General features: G+C 36.4%; 1 protein-coding gene and 1 long non-coding RNA gene across 6 annotated transcripts in view; one reads left to right on the forward strand and one right to left on the reverse strand.

The window, feature by feature from the left end:
• The window catches only part of grm7 (glutamate metabotropic receptor 7), a 237,621-nt gene that overhangs the window by 70,706 nt on the left and 139,211 nt on the right, over positions 1–27,704 (forward strand). For all 4 annotated transcript variants that reach the window (XM_079593753.1, XM_079593754.1, XM_079593751.1 and 1 more), the window contains exon 2: positions 12,773–12,989. In XM_079593753.1, coding sequence (XP_079449879.1) covers positions 12,773–12,989 — 217 coding nt within the window. The remainder of the gene's footprint in view (positions 1–12,772; positions 12,990–27,704) is intronic.
• LOC306988657 lies at positions 6,253–9,890 on the reverse strand. 2 transcript variants are annotated; one of them, XR_013795474.1, is made up of 7 exons: positions 9,358–9,890; positions 9,146–9,241; positions 8,917–9,055; positions 7,991–8,565; positions 6,928–7,026; positions 6,750–6,845; positions 6,253–6,611 (listed from the first exon to the last, which is right to left on the reverse strand). It is a non-coding gene; the product is annotated as an uncharacterized lncRNA (long non-coding RNA). The 2 variants fall into 2 exon arrangements; XR_013795475.1 differs by having other exon boundaries at positions 6,928–7,029; positions 9,358–9,709.

A 27,704-nucleotide genomic window follows, 5' to 3' on the forward strand; every position in this document is an offset into this window, starting at 1 on the left:
GTCAGCCCATTGTCAAATACCTCATCTGTTTCTTTTTATGAGTCCTGTCAACGCACCTGACCTTTCGAGTGGATGCAAAAAATTACCCCTAGTGGTCATAAGGCGGATCTATTATCCTGAAACTCATCTGTCTTTGGCCCAGGCAGACGACTCCAGGGTCATGACCGTATTGAGCACTGGCAGGTGACAAAAACCCTTCAGGTTGTTTTGCTCGCCAAATGTTGACTTATGAAGAAATGTGGTTGGATGAGTGACAACCCTCGAGAGGTGTTTACCAGCTCACAAGGAAGCTTTAGATAAAAATGATAGCAATACTAAATAAATAAATGAAACGTATGCTGTAAACAGATATGCTGCCTTACTTCTAGTGGCTTGGTCCAGACATTTATTTGAAGAAGCTCCACTCAATATGGTTCTTCAAATACAGATAGCAGAGTACCTTTTATTCATGGATTGAGTTATTTCGGAGGGGTTTGATTTTTAATCAAACCCCTCAGACTGTCCGATACTTAAAAAGTGTTTTTTTGTTTTCTTTCGTTTCTTATTCTGGAGGGATCCAACCAAGCAAAATGCATTGATTAAACGATTTTAAGTTTCTCAGTCTCAGAATGATCTGGTCGTCACACTGATCATCCCATTTTAGGCGCCAATTGTTTCTGTGACTCCAGTAATCACCTCAGAATGAGAAGGCCACCACATGCCACAAAATTCTTCGAGATCTGTTTGTGGGGTTGAATAAAAGACACCTTCACCTGACGGATGGCCCAACAGGACACCTTATTCTTACACCTCCTGACTTGACACAAGACAGGCCCTCTGGATTGCTGGGACACTGTAGCAGCCACCTTCAGATCAGTCACCCTGATAGACAAGATAATGGAGTCCGATAATGGGGCGCCATCCCTAAGCCGAACAATGTTCATCACGGCCCTTCCTGTCATCTGCACAGACACATAAATACGCAGTTGACAGCTTACAAGGGCTAAGGCTACGATCCAGAGCCTTGATATTATTTGTGTGTCTGTGAGAGAGTGTGAAAGAAAGATGGAGGAAAGAGAAGGGTTTTAGCTTTTGAAAGCTCTAGGCCTCACCTCAAGCCAATCTCTGATATGTCCTGTTTGGGGGCTACGAGATCTGTTCCTTCTGACTCTTTGAGCAGATAGTCAAAGCTTGCTGCAGGCAAAGGAAACCATCTTTGAATAGAAACAGTTTAAATGACGAGTTCTTGCTTCAGGACTCGAACTTTAGTTGAAAGAGGCAAACTGTAATTGTTTTAGCTGGTGATGGTAGTGCAAAAATGTCTTTCATGAAACAAACAACAACAGTAATACATATTCAATTTCTGAATGACTCATACTTTTTTAAACTATGCAACTTTATAATTAAATGAAGAGGTAACTCTGTGGAATGGAAAGTTGTGGATTGTATCATTACCTTTTAAGAAAATATAATTAAGAAATTGTTTGTGTGTTGGTCTCATGAAATGAAGTTTTTCAGGATGGCTGAGAGGAATTAACACTTTTTGGTAAACACAGGCTTACTAAAGGTTCCCCTTTTCTTTTAACCTATACATTTCACAACTTTCACATTTTTATTTTTCTATGGAATTTCTATGTCTGGAATTGTAGAAATATGATTTTTAATTGTGTATACTTTAATACGAGTGTACAGCAGCATTTTCCCCATTTATTTTAAGACACATTCTCTTAAAACAAATTTTATTATTTTATTTAGTGTTACATTGATCTTGTTTTAATGATTTTTGGATATTTTATTGGGAATGTAAGTCAGACAAATGTACTAAATGTAAGACACATTTTTTGAAGTGCTTGTGGTAAGTTACTTTAAAAAAGTAGTTACTAGTTACTTCTCACAAAAAGTTAGTAACTGAGTGACATCATTACAAAAGTAACTAATTATGAGGGAAAGTAATTATTGCGTTACTTTAAAAAAAATGTTTAAATATGTGAAATAACTTAGATACCCAAAATATTGTTAAATGAATGAAATGGACACTAAATAGAACACATTATTATTATTATTATTATTATTATTATAAAACATTATTTGTACTAATCTACTAATCTAGACTAATCTACACTATTTTAATGTTGCTGTGGGACAATGTGAGAGACACATATTAACTTAAATATTAAAATATTATCATTACTATAGAGGAACAACTAAACACAATAGATGGTTTAGAACGTTTCATATTTATTGCAAGGACCACAACTAGCCAACAAATAAATAAAGTCTAAAAATAAATTATGCTTCTTAGGAAATGTACCAAAATAAAAAAAAATCGTAATAAAAAAAATATACATAAACTCTTTGCAGTGCAAATTAAAATTATAAAACTCACACACCTTTACAACTGGTAGACATACTGTATAGCCTACTTAAGTAAACAGTTTAACAAAAAGTGTTCCCAATATAATCCTGAACAATGTACCAACATAAATAATAATAATAAAATATTATATTTGGGGATTTTATTTACTGGAGGCTGACAAGGGCTTGGCCCATATGGAGCAGGTACCCTCCATGACAGAGCTGGTTCAGGTGACCATGGCAGAGCAGGCCCTCCAGGCGGCCATGGCGGAGACGGCCCTTCAGGCGGCCCCCCAGGCGGCCATAGCGAAGACGTCAGCTTAGGGCGGAACCGGCAGGAAATCGGCATTGAGGGTATATGCCTATAATATGCTCAAGATAAAGCTGTTCCTGGTCGATGCAGATGGGTGGTGAATAGTGATATTTATTGAACAACAAAGGTGCAGGGATGAGGTGAGCAGGATGGTGGAGTCCAAAGGGAGATCTTGACAGAGACACAGAGGAAAGGAAGAGGCTGAAGACAGGGAGAACGCTGGAGTACAAGGGGAAGAGTCCACATACATGAAATGAACAATGTCGGACAAGGAATTGCGGTGAGATGAGTGCATTTATAGTGGGAGGTGATGATGAGATGCAGGCGAGTGTGATGAGGAATGACGTGCATGTGGGAACCAGGATGGATGCTGGGGAGTGTAGTGAAAAGGATGGTGACTAGGGTGAACTGTGACAAATGCATACTATCATATATATTTATTGAAACTCTTAGGGTTCCTGACTGGGCAGTAACTTTAATCAAACATGACAGATTCTATTTGTGGTCTAGTTAGCATGAACTCTAACTTTTTGAGACTTGAGTACAAGACGCGGACAAGAAAAGTTTGAACCAACCTCATGACTTTTTCAGCTCCCATTCTTTACTCTTCTTTCCCAGAAATCCTTGTCCTTTCCACGTTGTATTTTCTTTCATCATTGCAATAACATAATTAAAGTTTAATATTCATTGCATAAACATGCTTTGTTCTGTCTTTTCTTTCCAAAAGTTTCTGAGATTTCCAAAAATTGCATTCACGCTGTGAGAGCCAACATAAATGCGTGCCAGGAGAAAGAATTAGCAAATAAACTGTCAGCTTGCAAAATAGTTTTAGGACAAAGCATTTTTCAATACAGCACAGAGTTGTTTCAATGCAATAATTAAGGGCTTCCGTTTTCTTTGCAACATGATCGTTACTGTTCTTTATTAACCTTATGCACCGCTGCATATGCTAGTGTTTTTCTCTCAAAAGCACACAGTTCTCACGCCCATCTCCATGTTTCTGTCCCTTATTTTCCTGCTTACCAAATTATTTAATGGAAGAGCTTAGCTCACCATTAAATCAAGCGAGATCAAAAGGCTAACTGAAATAAAACAGCATTTTGCTTAACTTTGCTTGCTGATGTGCAAGAAGCCCTCTTCAGAGGAGGTAATTAACTTTGAGAAGAATCCATTTGGCCCAACTTGGTCAGAGATCAAGTAATCCCAGACCTGTGTCAAATGGAGGAAAGGCACGAAGATAATTGCAAAGAAAACCCTGAGCACAAGTTGAGTCAAACTCATTTTGAAGTTTTCAAAGGAAATGTTGAATTTCTTAGATGGCTACTGGGTCAGTGACCTTTAAGATTGTGTTTTACTAGGAACTAGCTTATCGCCCGACTTGACTGAATATTTGCAAAGTCCATTTTTAGTACAATTTCATGGAGTGGTAATGATTATTCATGGCCAGTCAGTTTTCTTAAATCATCCACCAGTGGCAGGTTGAAAAAGTGGTTTTGTGTACCATCGACTAATACCATAGTACCATCGAAATAAAGTCTATCGTATTTGTCTTGAAAAGGACATACGGTTTTCTTTATATTCACTAGCCTAGCTAGGTTACTTTACTGCGTTTACTCAAGAATGTCACATGAAGCCTGGGCATGAAGCGTGATTGTGGTGCCTTGATATAACTGGGATTTGGTCAGAATTTAAGTGCAAGACTTCTTACGCAGAAGACGTGGATCACTTTTACTCAGGACATGCTAGCTGGCAACAAATGATTCCATGCATTATGCTAAGCTAAGCTAGCGGCGACCCTGCCAAACTAAAACAATGCATGCACTGAGACAAAAATGCATTTGCCCACATATCTAAATATAGGAAAGACGGTGAATAAGCCATATTTTAAAAAAACGGTGAAGTGTTAGACTTCTTACGCAGAAGACGTGACAAAACATCTGTCAGAGAATAGAAAACAAGTGTGGACTTTGGCGGATAATGCAGAATATTGTAAGCTTGCTTCTGCAGATTAGTTTATCTGAAATTGTGGGAAGACATTTACAAATTCAGTTCCTCTTAATACTGAAACTTGACTCAAGGCAAGTGGTTATTGAACACACTGAAAAATAGGCCGAACGCTGTTGGCCCTCATTGATGATTATCTGGGTTCCGATGCCTCAGCCAAGGATATTTTCATAACTTGATAACAAGCTTTGTTCCTGAAGGAAGTTCATCATTTCGAGAGGTTGAATCATCAAGTTGTAGAGTTGAAGTCCTCCTTGATCCTTACATTATGAGGGCATAGGAGTAGAATCTGTGTGATATTATGCCAAACTGTGTTAAGTGACCGTTTAGTGTTTGTGTAAATTCTCAGCATGACCTCTTCTGAGGTGAACGACTTAAATGCAGCACTCGCTGTTTCATTACATAACTCAAAAAAACAATCAGTATATTATGCAGCTTGTCCAAGATGATAAATGTGTCGCTGTGGCCTGCGCCGACAGCTGGTGGGTGAAGTGAAAGTCTATTTCGGTTTGTTTCTGATATCTGCCAAACTCCAATTTTTTTTATATATATACATGCCAAACTGCAGTGGATGAGTCTTCTTGCTATACAATACAGTCAGGCAGGATTAGGGATGGGTGATATAGCTAAAAATACATTTAGATACAATATTTTGAATACACAATATCAATACAATATCTGTATTAAGTGCTGTTAAATACTTCAAGTATATTCTGTTGTTTTTTTCAGTAGGAAGAATCAGAATTTATCAAACAGCCAACATTGTTATGCCTGTAAAGCCACATTAACTCTTTCCCTGCCAGCATTTCTTTTAAAAAGATGCCAGTCACCGCCAGCGTTTTTGACCATTTTTACAAAACCTTTATGGCCCCCAGAATATTTTCTTGTATGAATATGCAATATATAAGAAAGCCCAGACCTTCTACTTAAAAAACAAACAAACCATGTTTTATTTGGATTCAGAACGATGATAACATAACATGATAACATAACATAACATAACATAACATAAGATTTTTATTTTGGTCCTCACAGATAAGCACTTTTCAAAAAAATAAAATAAAGCTACACTCTTAAAAATGATGGGTTAAAATTAACCCAACTTGGGTTGTTTTATAACCCAACCGCTGGAGCAATATTGCACCAGACCAGCAGTAGTTAATTTGACCCAGAAAGATGGGTCGGTCATATTTAACCCACCAGTTGAGTTAAATATTCTACCTAAATGCTGGGTAAAACTAATTACAATTATGGGTTGATTTAACTACATATTAGTTATATAGTGTACCCAAATGCTGGGTCAAATTAATTACAATTATGGGTTGATTTAACTACATATTAGTTATATAGTGTACCCAAATGCTGGGTCAAATTAATTACAATCATGGGTTGATTCAACTACATATTATGGTGGGTAAAATTAACCCATATGCCAGATTAAGTCTAACACATTACAGTACAATTTAGAAAATAAATTGCAATTGACTACCCATTTAAAACTGTTAAACTACAAACCTAGAACATTCACAGTAAAAAACTATTTACACTATTAGATAGTGTTAATGTACAAGATCAGACATAAAAGAGTCTTCAGACAGATGTATAAATCCAAAGTTTATTTAACAAATAGGCAAAGTGGCTCCTTGATAACATATGCCAGATGTGTAAAGGTCAAATTATCACATTCATGAGGAGTTGCAAGAAAAAGAAAAAAAGTCAATAAAAAACATAAAATCATGTTAATTTGCCTAGACATGAACAAATATGACAGGTAGATTTGAACAAGATTGCAGAAAACTACTTGTCGACAGTTGTAGCATTCGTGAATGCAGTTCCTCTTTGTCCCATCAGCGACCAGGAAGTAGTATTTGAGTTTATTGCCATATCAGCATCACCGGCCGCGAGCAGGTATGCTGTGTGGTCTCTTCAATGCAGTCAAGGTGGTCTTGTATGCTGGTCCCTGCCAAAGACAAAAATAACACTCAAAGTCAGCTCTCCAATTGGCCGTCTTTATATTTGTTTTCCACAATACAATCAACACAAATGGCAATATTTTGAGGCAGACAATAGGCAGTGTGACAAAAATGTCCAAATTTACCTTTTTGGAGACGACAAGGTGTTGTTCAGCTTGATATGAGGACATCTTTCCAGGTCTCTTGCAGGAGACGAATTGATGCAAGATCGCTGCCCCATTCTAAATAACATGGGACAACTTCAGCAAAATGCATTCATGCATGAACGCGTATAGATAATCTTATTCTGAACTATAGTCTAACCTGAATCATCAGTTTCATCATCTTGCACAGCAGATTCTGCAGAGTCAATCAGGTCCTTGAAGGTCTTGGGAGAAGCCTTTCCAGGAACTTAGCGGAGGTCTTCTAACCAAAAATCAAAACAAAAACAATCAAACAGTTACATAGCATAATTACAACCATATCTCTCTCAGGAACAATTCTGTTCAGATGATTGTGTATTCGCAGAGTAGCACCGTTCACACCTGGCATTAACATTCATCTTGCAGAAGCGAACAACTCGAAGTACAGGTGTAAACGCACCCAAGACGCATTGAGATTCGATTGTTCTGATGAGGTCTAGGCCACATTCTTTTATTAAAGGGATAGTTCACCCAAAAAAATTTATTCAGTAATTTACTGACCCTCATGTCGTTCCAAACCCGCAAGACTTTCTTTAGTCTTTGAAACACAAATGAAGATATTTTTGATGAAATCTGACAGCTTTCTTTCCTTCCATTGACAGCTACACAACTACCACTTTGACGGTTCAAAAAGTTAACAAAGAGATCTTAAAACTAATCCATGAACCAAGCAGTTTAGTCCACATTTTCTTTTTCTTCTGTTCATGTTGGTTGATTAATGTTTATATGTGAATAAAAGTCTAAATTCAATCTATTCATCACAAAGCAATCAGGTTTCTTCAGAAAATTTGGACTAAACGGCTCAATTCATATGGGTTCGTTTTATGATCTCTTTATGAACCTTTTGAAGCGTCAAAGTGGTAGTTGCGTGGAGTATTCTTGATATATTCATTTAAGTTTCGAAGATGAACAAAAGTCTTTTCGGGTTTGGAATGACATGAGGGTGAGAAATTACAACAATTTTACACTTGTGTGTCAACTAACCCTTTAACATCTTGAATTAACACAATGACATAGTGATTGATGCGTCATCATGAATTATGACAATCAAGATACATCAATCACCCAAGACACATGTACATTTCAGGTCTGAACAAAGGCATTGTGTGGTTGCCCAGTTAGGTTTACATTTGTCATGTATTAAAATTTGTACTGCACATAGAATAAAATATAATGACACTCACGAATCTGGATTCATCTTCAGCATTCTGTTGCTTTCGTATTCATTTCTGTTGCTTGGTTTCTGTAGCAATCTCATGAGAGGAGCTTCCTTTACTTGACACTTGAGGGTTCTGGGCCAAATCTATTGAAAAAAATATGTCAGTTGAGGCTAATATTTCCAAAATTCAGTAATGCAATCATTTAAATTGGGGCTGTAAATAAGGTAAAAATAATTGTGATTACCCTCAATTTCGATTATGCTGAGAGCTGTCTATAAAGCATGGGTGTAAAATTATTTATATTCAAAATATGCATTTAATCTGATTATTGAATACATTTATATAAGTTAAATGAGTAATAAGGCATCTTAAATTTAACTTGATTTTAATACGCATTTAGAATTTATTTTACCCATAATTTATTAATGGTATTTATAATGTGAACAGAACATACAGATTCATATTAATAAAATGCAGACAGATAAATAGTTAGGACATAATTTATCCCAAAATAACATGCAGTATGAATTGATAAAGACTGATTTCAAGCTAAAGTACCTGTATTCTCTGCCAGTACATACGCAAATGTTACCTGTAAACTTGAATTGGAAGACAGATGAATTTACAGGTTAGCTTTAATGCACTTTCACAATGTTTGAAAAAAAAAAAAAACTTGATGGTAAGTTAGTATGTTTGTGTCTTGAGCAGATATGACGACATGATATTCAGTGCTAAGAACAAACATACAGATATGCAATTCTCACTTAAACAGGGCGAATAAAACGTTTTTAAACCCTCCCCCACCTCAGTCTACAAAAAAGTGCATTTGTTGTTTGCACTGCGCTAATTTACAGCTGTTAATAATGCGCATGCCTCACAAAAACGGAATTGTTAACGCGTTCATGTATAACACAGCCACTTTTATACACACAAAACGAATATAAACTTACCATTTGAAGAATTCTCTCATCTACGCAGAAAAAAAGAAGCCCAAATGCAGCTGCTGTTTCAGACCTCCTCATCAACCAGGCTTGTCGAAAGACCGTTTGAGGCCTCGGCGCGACTGAGGCGGGAAGGCTTTCATGAAGGCTGTCAACAAACCAAAATGAAATGAGCTAAACATATATTTGTAATACAAATATAATTTCTAATACAAATGTATTTTAAACGTTAAATCACCTTCATCCAGGAAATCAAATCGTCATGAGAAACCTTCACATTCTTCTGTAACGTTACATCTCTGCATCTCATGAACTTGACGAGCTTCCTTAAATCCTGCCAAAAACGCGCAGTTTATCATTTCTAAATGTGTTCACCACCATATTTTACCAAAAATGTTAACAAGTGTATTTACTTTTTTATTTTAGAAAGAAAAAAGCAATTCAACCTACCGTCTCGGTCGCATGAAGATAAAATGGCGTCGTCGTCTTTCGAGGCAGCAGTCAGCGAGGGGCGGAGTCAATACAATTCGGCGCGTTTTTTTTATTTAAAAAATAAAATTACACTTGTAACTACACTGAAGAGGAGTGTTTTTTAACATTGTTGATTGTTAATTTAACTCTTTGGGAATTAATAACCTTTAACACTGCAATTTTTACACTGCCGATTTTACTGTATTCCTAATATAATTCAGCATCAATCACTCTGTTTTTGATGCAACATTCAAAAGTGAATTAATTTGATAAAAAAAATATAAACCAAAAATGAATACTAGGCCTACATTACAACAAATATTACCAATTATTAAAAATAATTCATGTAATAAATTAATTAACAGGTTTGGAAATAACATGTGTCGTATTTTACAGACATGAAGTGATGGGGATAAAAAAAATACATATAATTGTATGTAGCCTGGCCTACAAGTTATATTTTTAACATAAAAAAAACAACTTAATATGGTGGTGTAAAAAAAAACATTTCAAAAGGTACAAAAATGGACCTTTTACATCTAAACCTAAAATGTTGTAGGCCTACCTTTATAAGCCGTTTTGGGTACATAATTGTACACTAGGGACCAATTGTGGACCTTTAAAGGTACAGTTATATATTTTGTACCCATAGGAACAAAATTATACCTGCACAGTACCTTTTTTTCTGACAGTGTAGTGCACACATACCTTTTATTATTTATTTGCCTCGCTGGATGACCAGTCAGGTTCTCTGCTGTGACGAGCGCTCGGTGTGTGGACTCTGCTGATGATGTTCGAAGCACAATCAACCCACTTGCTGGGTCAAACGATATATATGTTGGGTTGATGGATTTTGACTCAACGCATGAGTTGAACAAAATGACCCAAATTCCATATAAATAACCCATAATGGGTCAAACATTTCATAACCCAGCGGTTGGGTAGATTAAATAACCCAGCATTTTTTAGAGTGTATACATAATAACCGAAAAAGGTGTTGGCTGAAGCCTCTGCTTATTAAGCCTACCCTTTATACATAATTATCAATCAAATGAACGTCACTTTTTTCCACAGGTATTAATTAATACAAGACAAGAGAAAAGAAAAGAAAAGAAAAGAAAAGAAAAGAAAAGAAAAGAAAAGAAAAGAGAAGAAAAAACAAAACAAAAAAAAAAACATCGAAGTACACATTTCAGATACTAGTATAATATGTACATAAGGGGAAACATTTTTATTTTCATACACATTGAATTAAATAATTATTTACCACCTTATTTTTAAACATTTTCTTGAATTTACTAAGTGAATTACACAATTTTAAATCATTGTGCAAATTGTTCCATAGATTAACCCCTTTGACAGTTATGCATCTATTTTTTATATTAGTTCTTGCCCTTATTTTTTTAAACATATGCATTCCTCTTTGTTTATACTGACTTTCTCTTATTTCAAACAGTCTCTGGATACAGTTTGGAAGCAAATTATTATAGACCTTATACATTGTCTGTACAGTATAGAAATTAACTAAATCAACAAATTTTAAAGCATTTAAATTACTAAACAATTGTTTTGTTGGTTCATAATAGTCAACGTGTTTTATAATCCTTATTGCTATTTTTTGTAACATATATATTGGATTTAAATTGGTTTTATATGTATGCCCCCAAACCTCCACACAATAGGTCATGGATGGAACTATGAGCGCACAATACAAAATATATAATGAGTTTTCATTCAGGATATGTTTAGTTTTATGTAATATTGCAATGGATTGTGACATTTTTCTTTTTACATGATTAATATGTGGTTTCCAGCATAATTTATGATCTATTATAACGCCTAGACATTTATTTTCATATACTCTATCTATTTCCTCATTGTTAATCCTAATTTTAACTTTATTGCTTTTTTGATTACCAAATATTATGAACTTTGTTTTACTTAAATTCAGTGACAATCTATTATCATCCAACCATTTTTTAAAGATCATCAGTTCAATTTCCACTGTATTCAGAAGCTGTTCCAAATTTTTCCCTGAACAATATAATTTTGTGTCATCCGCAAACAAAATCATTTTTTATATTTTCGACACTTTACAAATATCATTTATATACAGGACAAACATTAAGGGACCCAACACCGAACCCTGTGGAACTCCACAAGTGACTTTCATTAAATCTGATCTAACATCATTTATTTGTACAAATTGATATCTCTCATCAAGGTAACTTTTTAACCAAAAATAGGCTTTGCCTCTTATACTATATCTTTCCAGTTTCTTCATTAATAGACCATGATCAATAGTGTCAAAAGCTTTTTTTTAAATCCAGGAACACCCCCACAGTATATTCATTTTTTTTCCATTGAAGTGGAAATCTCTTCCACCATCTCCATCACTGCCATTGAGGTTGACCTATTTGCTCTAAAGCCATGATCAAAACATAGATGTAGTAAATCGAGTCCATCAACACCTCCAAAGCTTCACAGTCCTATAGTTCGTCATGGGTCGACATTTCATTTAGTGACATTGTGCAGTTTTGATTTAAATGCTGCTTATTGATGATGATCGCATTATTTTACATGTACCTTTTACCTTTTTTGCCTGTGTTTTGATCAGGAGGTTCAGTACTCTTTCTGAAAATGTGTCATAGCGCCCCCTACCATATAATAGTGAATGTACGGAAAGCTGGAAGTTTGGTTGCACTTTATTTTGCAGTACATGCACTTACGTGTACACTTACCTAAGAAAGTACTGGTTAATATAAGGTAACTACATGGGTTCCTTTTAAGTTTAGGTGTAGGTTCAGGGTTAGTACCTAGTACACAAGTACATTCATGGGGAACATGACCTTAAAATGAAGTAAGGTGCCCCCCTTATGCTATTGAGAGAGTTTCAAAGTCATGTTCCCCATGAATGTACTTGTGTACTAGGTACTAACCCTGGACCTACACCTAAACTTAAAAGGAACACATGCACTTACATGTACACTTACCTAAGAAAGTACTGGTTAATATAAGGTAACTACATGGGTTCCTTTTAAGTTTAGGTGTAGGTTCAGGGTTACTACCTAGTACACAAGTACATTCATGGGGAACATGACCTTAAAATGAAGTAAGGTGCCCCCCTTATGCAATTGAGAGAGTTTCAAAGTCAGTGCAGCCTTGTCTCAATTTTCATTTCATATAAGATTCATTGCAAGAACCCGCTGCAGACCCACATTCATATTATGACCACGTCAAAGAGACAGACGGCAGATACGATTGCTTGTGAAAGTTTGAGTAATTGACATTCAATACGGAATCATGACGGGGAACACTCTGTCATTTTCCATTATAGGAGCTTTCCAACCGCAGCGACCGCAAATCTAACCACTGTCTTTTCATCTGGTTTCAGATTCCGCAGATCAGCTACGCCTCCACCGCTCCAGAACTGAGCGACGACCGCCGGTACGATTTCTTCTCTCGCGTCGTGCCTCCCGACTCCTTCCAGGCCCAGGCCATGGTGGATATAGTGAAATCGATGGGATGGAACTACGTGTCTACGGTTGCCTCGGAGGGAAGCTACGGCGAGAAAGGAGTCGAGGCCTTCATGCAGATTTCCAGAGAAGCGGGTGAGTCAGGCAAAACAATAAACAACAAGTCTTTTGAAGATAAAGTCCTGAAGAACTCAAAGCAGTCTCTGCATGAGTAAACAAGTGTTGCAAAGACTCTTTTTTTTGGTTGTTTTAATAGCAACCTGTCAGTTTAATCAGTGTTTACAGTTTATATTTTTAAATACAAGCCTTATTCACTGTGAAATGTTTGGATTATGTTACTCATTCATCTCTGTAACACAAAGTTGACCGATTAAGACAGCTGCGAACCATCAATAGGAAATTTGCAGTGTTTACCCAACAAAATTTTCACCTTTCAAATAAATGAATATGTAAACAACACAAATGTCTATCAACGATGGAGATGTTGTGTCTCTGAGACACTTTTCACACAAAACAAAGCGCCCCAAGGAAATGGGATTCATTCTCAGTAGTGAGTGAAGCCAATAACTAGACCTTAACTTAAATTACTGTAGACGGGAAGGTGTAACCTGACATGAAGAGAAATCGGTGTCGGTATATCGACCAAAAGGACCTCATGATTTGTTTCAAGCTTCTTAAAAATATGTAAGTTAATGAATAAGTTTCAGATGAGACAAAAAAATTCCCATCCTAGTTTTGATTTTATTCAGTATCCTGTTTCATGCTGAAATATGTTGCATTATGGAAGTAAAATGGATTCGAAATGCCATTTTGTGTTGATATAAGGAGAGTAAGGGGAGATTAAACACCCTGTTTCTTTCTTTCGTACTTTCTTTCTTTGGTGAAATGTATTATGTAAATATTTAAAAATGCACCGGATTTTGAGTGTAAAGTGCTTTAAGTGCTCGAGGGAAAGACTTCCTATGATATGTGTTTAGACTTTCCGTGGAGCCTTTGGCGCAGAGGTCAGTATGTTGGCAAAAACAACAGTGCTCAGCTGTTTGGCAGGGCATTTCGCTGTGGTTACTTTATGGCTACAAATGTAGGCGGATAATGAATGTTCTACTTGTACTGATAGGGACATTGAGCCTCATTCATGAAACACATCAGAAGAAAATTGTTCATTGTTTGTTAAATTATTATTATTTTAAACATTGCATTCCTAAATTTGTTGTTCTAGGAGAAAGGATTTAAGAAATTACATTTGATAAATTCGAACTTGAATGTACAATGTTCCACGTCTAGGATGAAAGTTTGTCTTAAAAGGTGAATTAAAATAATTGTGTGTCCTCTCTGCTATATTATAATAATATACATTATCGGTCAAACGTTTGAAATAAAGAAGACTTTTTTTTTGAAAGAAGACTATTATGCTCACCATGGCTACATTTATTTGATCAAAAAGGAAAAACATTAATACTGTATTCTATTTGAATGTATTTTAAAAGTCTTCAATGTCACACGATACTTCGGAAATCATTATAATATGCTTAGTATCAATGTTGAAAACTGTATTTGCGGTTTAGTATTTTTGTGGAAACCCTGGCACACTGCCATTAAAAATTGTAATAATAAATTAATACTTTTATTAAGCATGGATGCATTAAATTGATCAAAGGTAACAGTTAAGACATATAATGTTACAAAAAAATGATGTTTAATTGATTACAGTAGAAAACATTTATTTTAAAATGTAATATTTCACAATAATACACCTTGGTGAGCAAAAGAGACTTTCTTCAAAAACATATTTTTAACTCTTTCCCCGCCATTGGCGGAAACTTCCGTCATTTGTTAGACAACACTTCTCTGCCATTGACGGAAATTTCCGGCGTTCCGTGTTTTCACTGTTGTTTGTTAGGGTCCAGATCAAAAGACGCGTGAAGAAGAAGCAGAAACAAGCAATAGCATATGTAATCATGTGCATTTGTAAAACAACGCAATCATCAACATTAAACAGCATAAATCAAAACTGGCTAATGTTACCGATGAAATGTCAACCCAGGATGAGCTGTAGGACTGTGAATCTTTGGGGGTGTTGATGGACTCGATTTACTTCATCTGTGTTTTGATCATCGTTCTGAATCCGATGTGGATGTAGTCTTTGACAAAAACATGATTTTTTCAATTTTTTGCGTGATTTTCTTAAAAAAAAAAAATGAAACGTGTCGCTGTCTTTCAAGTGTCGATATAAGATAATGCATGAAGCTATAATAAAGCAGGGTTTTTGTTTGAAAGCAGAGGGTCTGGGGCCTCATTTATAAAACTTTGCGTAGGATTTGCATCAGAAGTGGCGTACGGATGAAACATAGGACGTGCGTACGCACAGAAATATTCGGATTTATAAAACCGTGCGCATGCACATCCTACGCAGTTTTCCCTTAATAAATCACAATCAATTCTAAATCACAATCAATTCTTATTTCCATCCATTTAATTGCATCTGACAAGCTACAGATGTCGGTTATAATCTACGTGGAAATGGGAAATAGTTCAGTGCAAATGTTTTTTTTGAATGGTTGAGACATACGTCATACGTTATTTTATCAAAAAATAAAACAAACTAAAGGCATATGCATGAATACCATGATTCCGTAGCTGATGAAGAAATGTTTACTATGAAAACAACTTTCCCCAGTGGACAATTAATCTATCTATCTATCTATCTATCTATCTATCTATCTATCTATCTATCTATCTATCTATCTATCTATCTATCTATCTATCTATCTATCTATCTATCTATCTATCTATCTATCTATCTATCTATATATATCTAATTATCTATCTATCTCATCTATCTAATTGCCTCTATATCTGCTCCGCCAGACGGACACATTGACGAGAATATCAGTTTTGAACATTATTTCGTTCTGTTTACCATATTATTTATGAGGATGAATTGAATAACATGCCAATATTATTGCAGAACATATTTCACTTTTCTTTTTGTAAATATGTGTTAATTTGCATTTATGTTGTAATTTTCGTTTGATTTTGTTTGTTTTACACTTGCAGATCGATCGAACGGGTGTTCGTGTAGGCTGTTAATTGTAAGACTTGCTTTGTGAAGTCTTCATGTTATTTATGAGAGGCAGTATTGACATTTCTTTTACACAACGGTCTACAGTTTCACACACTTTCACGTGTTTCTTCCATCTGCCGACGGTGTCGCCATTTCTCATTTCACCCGTTTTTGTGCGTACGCCTGGGTCAGAGCTTGCGTGAAGGACCGCACATTTTCCCGTGAAGTTCGCTTTTTATAAATACCAATTATTGCGTAGAGAGCGGCGTACGCCTTCTTTTGTGCGTACGCAATGTTTATAAATGAGGCCCCAGGTCTTTCTTTTGATACATTGCATGTTAAGATATTCATGCAAAAAAAAATTCTGGGGGCCATGAAACTTTTGTGAAAATGATCAAAAATGCTGGCGGTGGCTGACAACTTTTTTCAAAAACACTGGCGGGGAAAGTGTTAATTATTTCAAACTTTTGACCCGTGGTGTGATATAATCTCACTCTAAAAAATGCTGGGTTGTTTCAACCCAATGTTGGGTCAAATATGGACAAACCCAGCCGTTGGTTTACATTTTTAAATTACATTTTTAACCCAACGTTTGGGTTTGTCCATATTTGAACCAAAATTGGGTTGAAACAACTCAAATATGGACAAACCCAGCCGTTGGTTTACATTTTTAAATTAATTTTTTAACCCAACGTTTGGGTTTGTCCATATTTGAACCAAAATTCGGTTGAAACAACCCAGCATTTTTTAGAGTGTACTTATTGCAAATCTGAATGTAAAAAAAAAAAAAAAAAAATTCTCAAATATCATATAGAAAGCTGTGAGTAGCTATCTTTATGTTGTAACACCTTGCATATGGATTCCCTCCAGATTCACACAACCCCAGAGACTTTTTAGCACTCGGCAGATTCTGTTAATTGGGACTACAGTCCGATTTAGCACTGCATGAGGTGGAATATATCTCTCCTGTCAGTGTGGCAGAAAGCTCAGATTAGCAACACTTCTCACTTTATTGAAAGCCTTTTTCACTTCTCCTTTGTGTAGCCAGTGAATTTATCTGTGGAGTTTATTTTGCAGACAGAAACTGAAGCAAACCTAACACCTACGTCCACACCTACCTCCAGGTATTTGTCATCTTAGCGTTGCGTGCCAGATTTCCCAACCACCCCGGGTTGTTTATTAATTTTTATTTATGAAGCAATTTACAGTCCACTCAGGATCAGAAGAGAGGAGACAGTTATTAATGATCCTAATTTGCGTATTTGATTATCCCGTATGAGTGGCAGTTCGCACTGTTTATCACTCTTATTGCTTTGGCACACAAGTGGCACTGCGCTTATCCTGTGGGAGACAACGGAAACGCTTTTTCATATGGTTGAGAACACAGCGATGTGGAATGCCTTCGACTTCATTATCCGGAGCTACAGTACGTTTGTATGTGTGCACATAACCGCTGACATCAAGACTTTAACGTGCTTCATTTGATTTGAGTTAAACACGCTCACTGAACTTCTATCCACTAGAGGAAAAGATGCACCTGAGAGCATTTCTAAAAAAGACGTTGAATGTTGAATGCTCTTGGGATGGTGTATTCCCAGGAAATCAGTTCTCCCACAGTAATGAAAAAAAAAAAAAAAAAGTTCCTCTAATAATGCTAATAGAATGTTTGTTCAAGATATCTGATCTTAAATGATGTTCTCAAAATGTTAGAATAACATTATTTATACATCAATCATGGAATGTTTTTCTGAAACTTTTAAGTTGGACGTTTGTCTAACTTTTTTTTAAATGTTACTTATTTCAGAACGTTCAGAGAACATTCAAAAGTAACATTCCGATAATGTTTGCAAAATGATCCAATTGAATGTTCCCTTAACGTTTGTATAACCAAGATTTTTTTTTTTTTTTTATTTAAATTTTGAGAACTTTAAAGTCCGCGTGAACCAGAAGTTGCAAACGACTTTTCTCCAGTGTTGTGACGTATTTCCAAGTGAAACTAAATATTGAAGAGAGGGCAGGGTTTTACTTTAGCGCTCCTCCTCTCCATCTCTCCTCATAGCAGACTGATGGTTTGAGGGCAGTGGTTAAGCGTTTTCAGCCCAAGCCGTCAAACCGACGTCAAAAGAAAATGAACGACATTCCAGACCGGAAGTAACTTTGCAGACTTTGATTAAAGATTACCACGGCCAACAATTTTTTTCCTGTGTATTAACTTGCATGGATTCATTGTTCAACCCCAAGACTAGTAACATGCGCTAACAGAGTAAATAGGGTCAATTTTGATTTCATATCGACTTTAAAACTTTTAACGTCCAGAGAACATTCGGAAATAATGTTTTCAACGTTAACAAAATGTCCTCAGAATGCATTAAAATCACCATTAAATCTAAATTGACAAAACCTATTTTTATGGAATATCGCAGTGATTATTATAAATGATTTATCGTGCAAATCATATTTTTTTATCTTAATAAAAATACTTCCCCTTCCCCTTCCCCTTCCCCTTCCCCTTCCCCTTCCCCTTCCCCTCTTCCGTTTCATGCCGACTTTAAGGACGTTGCTACGCACTGTACTGATTTTCATGAAAGAAATGGACAGCTGTTTAAATGACTAATCATACATGCAAATCAAGGAAGAATGATTGAACAAAATTCTGCCCTTTATTCCTTATTGAATACAATTTTAAAAATGTCACATTAAGGACATAAAATGGCCTATTGATGCTTTTTAAAGCAACTTTAATGATTTATATGATTTTGAAAGGACATGAGAATATTTATACAGATTTTATGCAGATTCATTTATATTCTGGAATATTGTAATGGTAATAGTACCACTTTACCTCTATTATGAAATAGAGGGTACAATGAAACAAGCATTAGCACTTTTTAGTCTTTTGAATTTTAAAATGTTCTTATTAAAGTTCTGGAATAACAAGTGACTTTGAACCAATACACAATTACAATCATTTCCATCTTTAAAAAAAAGCTTTTTCACAGCTGACTTGAATGATCATACATTTTGCACATCTATTTCAACTAGATTTTTAGTGCATTTGAAATAAACCATAAAATAAAATTCAGGACATCCCAAGGGCCCTAACCTGTCTTTATTGCAGAGAAGTGACTTCAAGTGTTGCCTGTTCTCTCATCAAAATGTCAAAAGATCCTTTCGAGGTTGTGATTTGGTTCAGATGGTCTTGCCCAAATAAACACACTCATGAGGGCAACCAAGGAGAAACTGGATTGATTCATATTAAATGAGAATTTGTTTGTTTAACAGCTTTTTGTGGTTTGGATGTAATCAAGTTCATGGATGTGGTTGAGGTGTAACAGGCACCCTTGAAATCTAAATAAAGGTTGTGTTGGGTGCAGGGTTTACAGCTATAAAAGGCACATAGATAAATTCAGTCAGACAATGAGCATGACTTCACCACGCACCTGTCTGACCGATGCAGTATACATGCAGTGAGAGCCTAACACCTCCATCCTTATCGGCAGCCCTATATCGCAGGTTTTAGGCAAGAATGTTAATTTCCGTACATCACTAAATGTACTAGTCTTGCAAATACCACTAATTAGGCTGTGTCCATTACAGTGTTATCAATGCGTAATGAGGTCATTAATTGTCCTGTTCTGCCAGTTCATAGTTTATAGTTTCAAAGTTGTGATTCCCATTGTTTGCACTTTCCTGCACATTTTAGATCAGCTCGGGGAACAAAGGGAAATAAATTGAGCTATTTGAATCTCTCTATCGTCATCTTTTATGTCTTCAAATTCCTTTGAAGACTTAGGAGGATAATATTCAAACTGCAACTGTGAAAATGATCACTTGCAGCAGTTCAGGCTCAAAAGAATCAGGTTAGAACCTTTGATCCGTCAACTTTAGTCTCACAGACAATGTTTTCATCAGAACTACAGCTTATAAGCACAATGCACATGCAGAGGCCCTGGAGATGACAGCACTCCGCCAGACTTGTTTCAAGTCATTTATCAATCAGTGACTTCAAAATGGCAGTGCGTTCATATCATTTTATTACTTTTGATGTATTAATCATAACCAGGATTGGATCATACTGCAAAATACAAAACGTTCTGTTCCAAAACCTGCATAGACAGCATTTGAAGGCATCATATGCATGCACTATGTGCTTTTGTGCTTATTAGAGAGTCAACCTGTTAGCTTAGCAACATGCTAACAGCAAACTGTACTGGAATAAGTCATATCGCACTGTTTACTTAGCAAAATGCTAACAGCAAACTACTAGAATCAGTCGTATCACACTGTTAGCTTAACAACATGTTAATGGCAAGCTGTACTGGAATCAGTCATATCACACTGTTAGCTTAGCAACATGTTAACGGCAAATTATACTGGAATCAGTCATACCACACTGTTAGTGTCATGAAATTGCTCCGAGACTCGAAGGTGAGATGCAAATGCAGCTTTATTTATGGGCAATCCAAAGGCGTAATCCAAAGTACAGACAGTGGGTCAAAAACACAGGTAGGCAGTCCAAACAAACAAACAAACAAACAAACAAAACAAAACAGGCAGGGGTCAGAGGCAAGAGAGTAATCCACGGAACAGGCAAGAAATCCAAAAACCAAGCAACAGGAAACCATGGAAAATGCACAGAGATGCAGTATGACACAAACAAAACTTTGCCCTGAGTGAATGAATGAACATGGTATAAATAGGCTGAGACTAACAGGGTAATGAGACACAGGTGAATGCAATCAGTGATGATGAGTCTGGGCAGTGAGTTATGGGAAATGTAGTTTGTGAGGGAGTGATAATAGTCTGATGTGGAGTGCCCTCTGGTGGCTCTCAAGAGCACTCCAGCTGGTGACCGTTACAGTTAGCTTAGCAACATGCTAATGGCAAATTATACTGGAATCAGTCGTATCACACTTTTAGCTTAGCAACATGCTAACGGCAAACTGTACTGGAATCAGTCGTAAGTTGAGTCTTAATTACACTAATTTAGCAGATACCTTTATCAAAAAATTATAAATAACAATTTGATCAGTTCATGTAGTCCTTGTGAGTCAAACTCACAATCTTGCCGTTGAAAGTGCCATGCTCTTCTGTTTGAGCTACAGGAATGAATCTCCCACGCATTTCACTTGCAAAGATACTGCAAATGTAGAGTGTTCCAAATCTGTCAGCTTAGTAGGCAGCTGCCTATGCAGGCAGCAAAGCAGCTCTCTATGTTTTCGAATGGAGTAATTATCCCTTGCCGTATTTGTGTAAATATGCCATCTAGGAAGCACAGTATCTCATTTGGCAAGACCACTGTCACATAATGACTACAATAGCAAAAGTGTTGACTGAAATTGAGACTGTGGACTAAACATTAATGAGGTGGGTGTACATTTAAGTGTTGGTGCTACACTGTCACTTCTGGCAACATGAATTGTGGCATTGTATTATTTTAGATGTGAATGAAACATCTGCGTGGTCATTTGCATTTGTAATATTACGAGCAGCATAAAATTATCCAAGATAATTACAAATATGGCAATGCATTTCATATTTGGCTTATTTTAGACTAAATCAATTTGAATGCAAACTTCTTGATATTGTTTACACCTCTGCAAGGCCCATAAGATAAAATGAACCATGCCTACTCCCTGAAATTCATCGTTATCCAGAACCACTGTCAACACAGGCAGCTCTGACATGTTTTCTTTTCTTGAAATGCACTAGAGTAAGGTTTGTGGATCTCAGATGTCAGAGAAAATCCTAGTTTTGTAACTTTTTCTCCCCCGTAGCCGCAAGATCTAGGAAAGCCTGAACATCCGATGATAAATGCTTGTGGCCTCCAGCTCTTTGAATCTTAATTGTTGCTAAATGACTAGTTTTATTCTTTGCCCCAGAAGGTGTCTTCATGAAATGTGATCAATATCTGTTGATATTTGTCTTAATAATTAGTTTAGGAACTCATTTGTCTGAGTGTCACTATCCTGGATTACATCTTAGAGATGGACTAAGTGGACCAAGATTGAAAAAAGTTCCCTGCTTCGAATAAATCAATTTAACAATTAGTGTCATCTCCAGTGGAAGTGGTCGTCACTTTAATTTCACAGTTGTCTTGCCTTAAGTTCTCCTCTGAAAGTAGTAGGTTCGGTTTCTCTCAATCTCCTACGAACCGCCCAGATTAGCCCAAGAGTTGCAAACTATGGCATGAATTGCACTGGAAAGACCTTGCTGTTCCTCATGGCATCTATAGACACTTGCCCTGTGGTTCTCTTTGTAATTACTTGGTTGATTTCAGGCTTAAGTCTCGTAATAGCACTGGATCAAAAGAACGTAGAGGCAGATGGCTATTAGCTAGTCAGTCACATAGACTCGACTTGGGCTCAGGTAACAATTTAGTGTCCTGTGGAGTCTCAAGTCGAATTGGGAAAGCTGTTATTAAGATGTCTCTCCCCCTGTTCTTCTCAGACAGTGAACACAGTGCCAACATATCAACGAGAGCTTTTCACACAGCTAGGCCTTTTGCCAAATACATTATTCATCCCCCTTCCAGAACTCTACCCTTCTCCATCAGCACCACTGGCCCACAAATTGTACATGCAGGGAATTCTTTGCCACTATGCCCTATTTCGTGAGCCAGTACATTGGAAGCTGAAATGCCTGAAAAAGAGAGAAGCATCCACTGGGAATGAACATATTTTCCCCCTGTCCTACCTTTAGCCGGCTCAAACGGTTGAATCAAGGATGGTAATGATGGACTAATGAGGTGTGACTTGACCTTGTCACAGGAGCTCCACCCTGATCAATAGGTGTACGGTTAAGGGCTTGTTTGATGTTTGTAAACTGAACCGTTGATTAATGAATTAGATGTACGGTTGCATTGCACGGGTACACAATGCAATTGACCTGCAGACAAGATGCAGGTCAGAGTTTGTGCAGCGAGTGTGTGTGATTTTTCCACCACTTGTAGCTTGTAAATCAACGTCCTTCTACTCTGCCTCAGTAGAGAACCGTCACTTTAGGAAGTGGGCAATATGACCAAAATATTATATTTTATGTGTCATTTTATATCATGGTAATGGTCACTACTTACCAAGACTGTAGGTACATAACAGCTGCAATTCAAAATCAGTTATTTGGCTCCATTCCAAAACCTACTAAGCTGTATAGGGTAAGATACATGTTAGGGGATCAGTGACACTCCTGATGCAAAAGGTAGGCATCAAGATTATCCCCTCTAAGATACTTTCTTTTGACAAAATTCTAAGATAGCTTTGCATATGTGATGCGGAGAAGGATATCCCATCATGCATATAGTGCTTTAGGAATGAGTCCTAAGATCTTGGAAATAAGTTAACATTTCTGTCCTGAAGTCAATGTCTTTTTTTAACAAGTTTTTGGCTAAATTCCTGAATTAAGGTCTGTGGTTAATAGTTCAAGATATGTGCACGTTTTATTCTGTAACATAAAATTCATCAGTAATGACACAAGCACACCAGGCTCTCTCCCATACCTTGGTTTGACATTACAAGTAATATCACACTTGTGATTTTTTTAAAGCTTTTACTTGCCTTGGAAAAGCTGGTTGCTAACAAGTGGGGAAATGGAACTGCAGAGGTTGTCAGGGACATTAAACATCATAATTTGTTAATCCTGGAACAACATTCCTGTCCGAAAATGTAGTCCTAACCCTATCCCTACCACTAAACTTAACCCTACCCATAACTTATCCCTAAAGTCAGAGGATAATGATAGGTGAATAACACTGATGTAGAAGCACCTTTAACCCTGGTTGTAAGCCTAAACCTGACATAAAATGTTAACTTGTCCCCCAAATCTGGGACAGTTTGGACTGTTGTTCCAGGAACATGTAGTACTTGGTGAAATCATTGTATTTATACACTTGCTCTTTTTTTTTGTAGATTTTAAAATTTTGATTGAAAGAGTTATCGAAAGCTTAGTGATGGTGACGTTAAAGCAATACGATTGTGGTGTAGTTGGTTTAAAGTCTAACTTGAGCGTTTTACTTCTGCAGATTGTAATTAATGAGATCAAAATTGACCATTCTTGTTTTTTATGGAATATAAACTGTGCCTTTTTGTCAAGGAAACTAAAACTTCCAGGTTGGGCTGCAAACAAATGTAATTCCTGCAGCAAAATTGCAATAAATTAAAATAATCCATGAGTGAAGAAAGATAAATGTTTATTATACAGAGATGTGTGATAAAACTAGAAATATTTGAGTATCAAATGTTTAGGTTAGCAACATGCTAATGCTAAACTCTGCTAAAATCAATTGTGAGTTGTCTCTCCTATGCTCTTCGGTTGTAGAGGGCTATTTTGCTGCCGTTGTAAACCGTTCCAAATTGGCCACTTATGAGGATTAATTTCAGTTAAGAAGTGGTTTTTGGAACAGAGCCTATGCTTCCCATTTTTTAACCTGCTGCTTATGTTAGCTTAGCCAAATGTTTTTGTCACTCAAATTGCTGTTCGCTACAAAAACAGTTATGATGAAACACGTGGGGTTATACTCCTCGTTTATCATGAATCCTCAATGTGTTAATCATCAACTGATGACTTCATTATGCAACATAGTTTGTTCACTATAAATCTTCAGGACAGCTTATTCACCTCCAGCCCCTTGAACACGAAACTACGAGCTGCGCATCGAAAACAAGCCACCCGGCTTGGGTTTAAGGAGGCGTGACTCTTTTTATTGAGACAGCAAATATATTCAGGAGCGCTGCACAGCATACTGGAATACCTGCGGCCTGGGGAAGTGCTTTAAACCGCAGGTTCCCCAGTACAGCCCAGGCTGATCTCCACGACTGATACACTGCTGGAACGGAGGAACCGCAGATCCTACATTAATACCACACGCTGAGGCCCAAAGACAAGTTTCAGTGTAGCTGATTTCCTCAAACAGAATATTTAAAACATGAGCAATGCGTCATGGGAGTTTTCCCAGTAGCCAGTTGCCTTTCCCTCCTCAACAGTTTGTTTTTTTCATCACACAGATTCATTAATTTGTAGTTGATATGAGAAGATGAGAGTTATCCTTGTTTACAGACCTTTTGTTGTCGAGAACCAGTGTCTTTTTGAAAGCCTGAAGACTTTTGTAGTCTCCAATTCTGTAATAGAAATCAGCAATGCCTGTTGACAGTAGAGTAAAGAGCTCTAAAAAAGGGTTACCTCGCAGTCAACGTTGAAAATTATTTTGACCGATGTCTTTTCCATTTTTGAAATCCTCTGTCTGCTCTCTGCCTTGGGAAAACCAAGTAATTTAGCTCAATTTGAAGCTCTTTTTTCCTGAAAGCATGTTGTTTTAGTTGAGTATTAATAGCGTTGTAGAGCAATGGCGCAGTCCAAAACAGATTAGCTCTGAATAATTCACAAGCAGCTAAAGAGACCACATTTCCTTTTAGCATTCTCTGCTAGCTTACAAGCCTACAATCCCAGGAGAGCAAGCCTTCCCCAAGTTTAGCCAGCCCGAGATGTTGTGCGCAATGTTAATGCCTCTGTAAGCTACATGTTTAATTTTCGAAAACATTAAATGGTTGTTCTTGTTTTTCAAATACAAATGGTTTATAACAGATGCAAGGTTGTTTTGATACATCACTAATGCATTATAATCTGTGCATGTGTTTTGTTTTTCTTGATTGTGAAAAAAACGAAAAAACAAAACATGTCAGCAAATGAGATGCTCTATGCAGTGCACTGATAGTCAACGACAGTTTATACAAAATTAATGGATTGATTTCACTGGGGATTTGTGTAAACAGCATGCAAATATCATGCAGTGCACTTGGTGTAGTGCGCAAACAAATATACAGCTTATCAGAATGCAGTCCTATACACTTAAAGTCCCATGTTCACAACACATTTCTGTGAAATGAAATTTTCAAAGAGGAAAAATATTTAGGGCGGGATGCATTAGTGACTAAATGATAATTAAATTGATCTAATGTCAAGCAATTAACTCCCAATGTCTTCATAATTGTACACTATAACATTTACAAGCAATTTCTGAGTGAAAATGGTCTCAAATCAAATCCTATAGCACATTTCTTTCGGCGTATAATGATGGAAGTATTGGTGGATGGTTGATCTGAATATGTATAAATTGACCCTCTGTTCACACTATGACTTCAACAGCCAATCACTTCAGTTTATGGATGCAATCCAACAGGAAATCAACCCCCCTTCATCCATTAGAGAGCAGTTCTCACTTTTCTCTCAGTCCATTACGGGGTAATGGATGGCCGAAGTGCCCCTCTTACTTGCAATGCTCTTGTCTCTAAACTTTCACTTCATCAAGGGATGTGGATTCCTCAGTTGGATTCGCTCCGAACAGACCTGTAAAAGAGGCTGTAAAATAGATTAGCCTGTCAGACGGTCTTAAGGACAGATCTATGAGCTCCTAATGGCACTGATGTCAGGGTGCATCTTGGGAGACGGGAAGGAACAGTGCCTTTCAATGCGATATTTATGGCTCTGGAGCCGTAATTGTAATGGCATATTAAAAGTAACAAAAGTGCTGCTAAAGTGCTGGGCTGACACTGGCTAAAACTCTTTGTTAATCAGTGTTTTTCTCATTTTACCATAAAAATGTATCTAAACTTCACATAAAACAAGATAAAATGTAAGATTAAACGTATATCTTTTCAAATCCACTGCGCTCCACTTAGCTGCTTTGTTAATTGCTAATATAAACTTAATTCAAGAAACATTATTTGAAAACTATTCGTATCTAAAACGGTTTTAATTTTCAAGTGAATGTACAATATTGTGAAAAGTTTGGAAACATCAAAAAAAATTATATATTTTTTTTCAATTTAATATAACTAGTATATAAAAAAAAAATAAAAAAAATGCATATATATATATATATATATATATATATATATATATATATATATATATATATATATATATATATATATATATATTCCTGTGATTTCAGCATCATTACTCCAGTTACATGACCCTTCAGAAATCATTCTAATATGATGAGTTGATGGTCATGAAACATTTCTGATTTTTATCAATGTTAAAAATAGCTTAATTTTTTTGTGGAAACAATGATACCATTCAAACCTATGCAGCAAGATAAAAAAAAAGAGAGGAATCATTTTTTTTTTTTCATTGAGGATGCATTACATTGATCAAAAGAAACAGTGAAGACATGTATAATTTCACCAAATATTTCTATTTATTACATGGCTTGGTTGAATCCTAATTGTAGAATGCGATCTGTTATTTCTTGTTATGCCATGGTCTGGGTGAATACTCGATTCTGATTGGCTGCAGGGTGTCCATTAAAAAGTGATGTAGGACACCTAGTAAAGGAGTTCTAAAACCGTTAGATTTCAATTGTAAAACTAATTAAAATATAAACTAATGTTTTAAAAATGTGTTATTTGGCAAGTGAACATGGTATAAGCGGGTTAATGCCAGTGTTGGGTATAGTTACTTTGGAAAGTAGTTAATTAGGTTACAACGTTACCATCAATTAAAAGTAATCAGTTACGGTTACAGTTACAGTTACAGTGTTATCTATTCATAAAAGTAACGCGTTAGAGTACTCATGCGTTACCAAAAATTAAAGGCCGTTTGCAGCGCCTCACACATGCTGCAGCTTGATTGACAGACACGGCCCCCTTTAAATGCACCTAGAAGTCGTGACTCCTGGCAATGAATAACGTCAGTCATCCGACTAAATTAACACTGCAGGATAACAATAACAGGAAAGACAGTCATAGGCTATTCCACATAGCGTTTTATTTATTTATTATCACAGAACA

Source organism: Phoxinus phoxinus, assembly GCF_949152265.1.
Source record: "Phoxinus phoxinus genome assembly, chromosome: 20".
In the NCBI taxonomy this organism is placed as follows: Eukaryota; Metazoa; Chordata; class Actinopteri; order Cypriniformes; family Leuciscidae; genus Phoxinus; species Phoxinus phoxinus.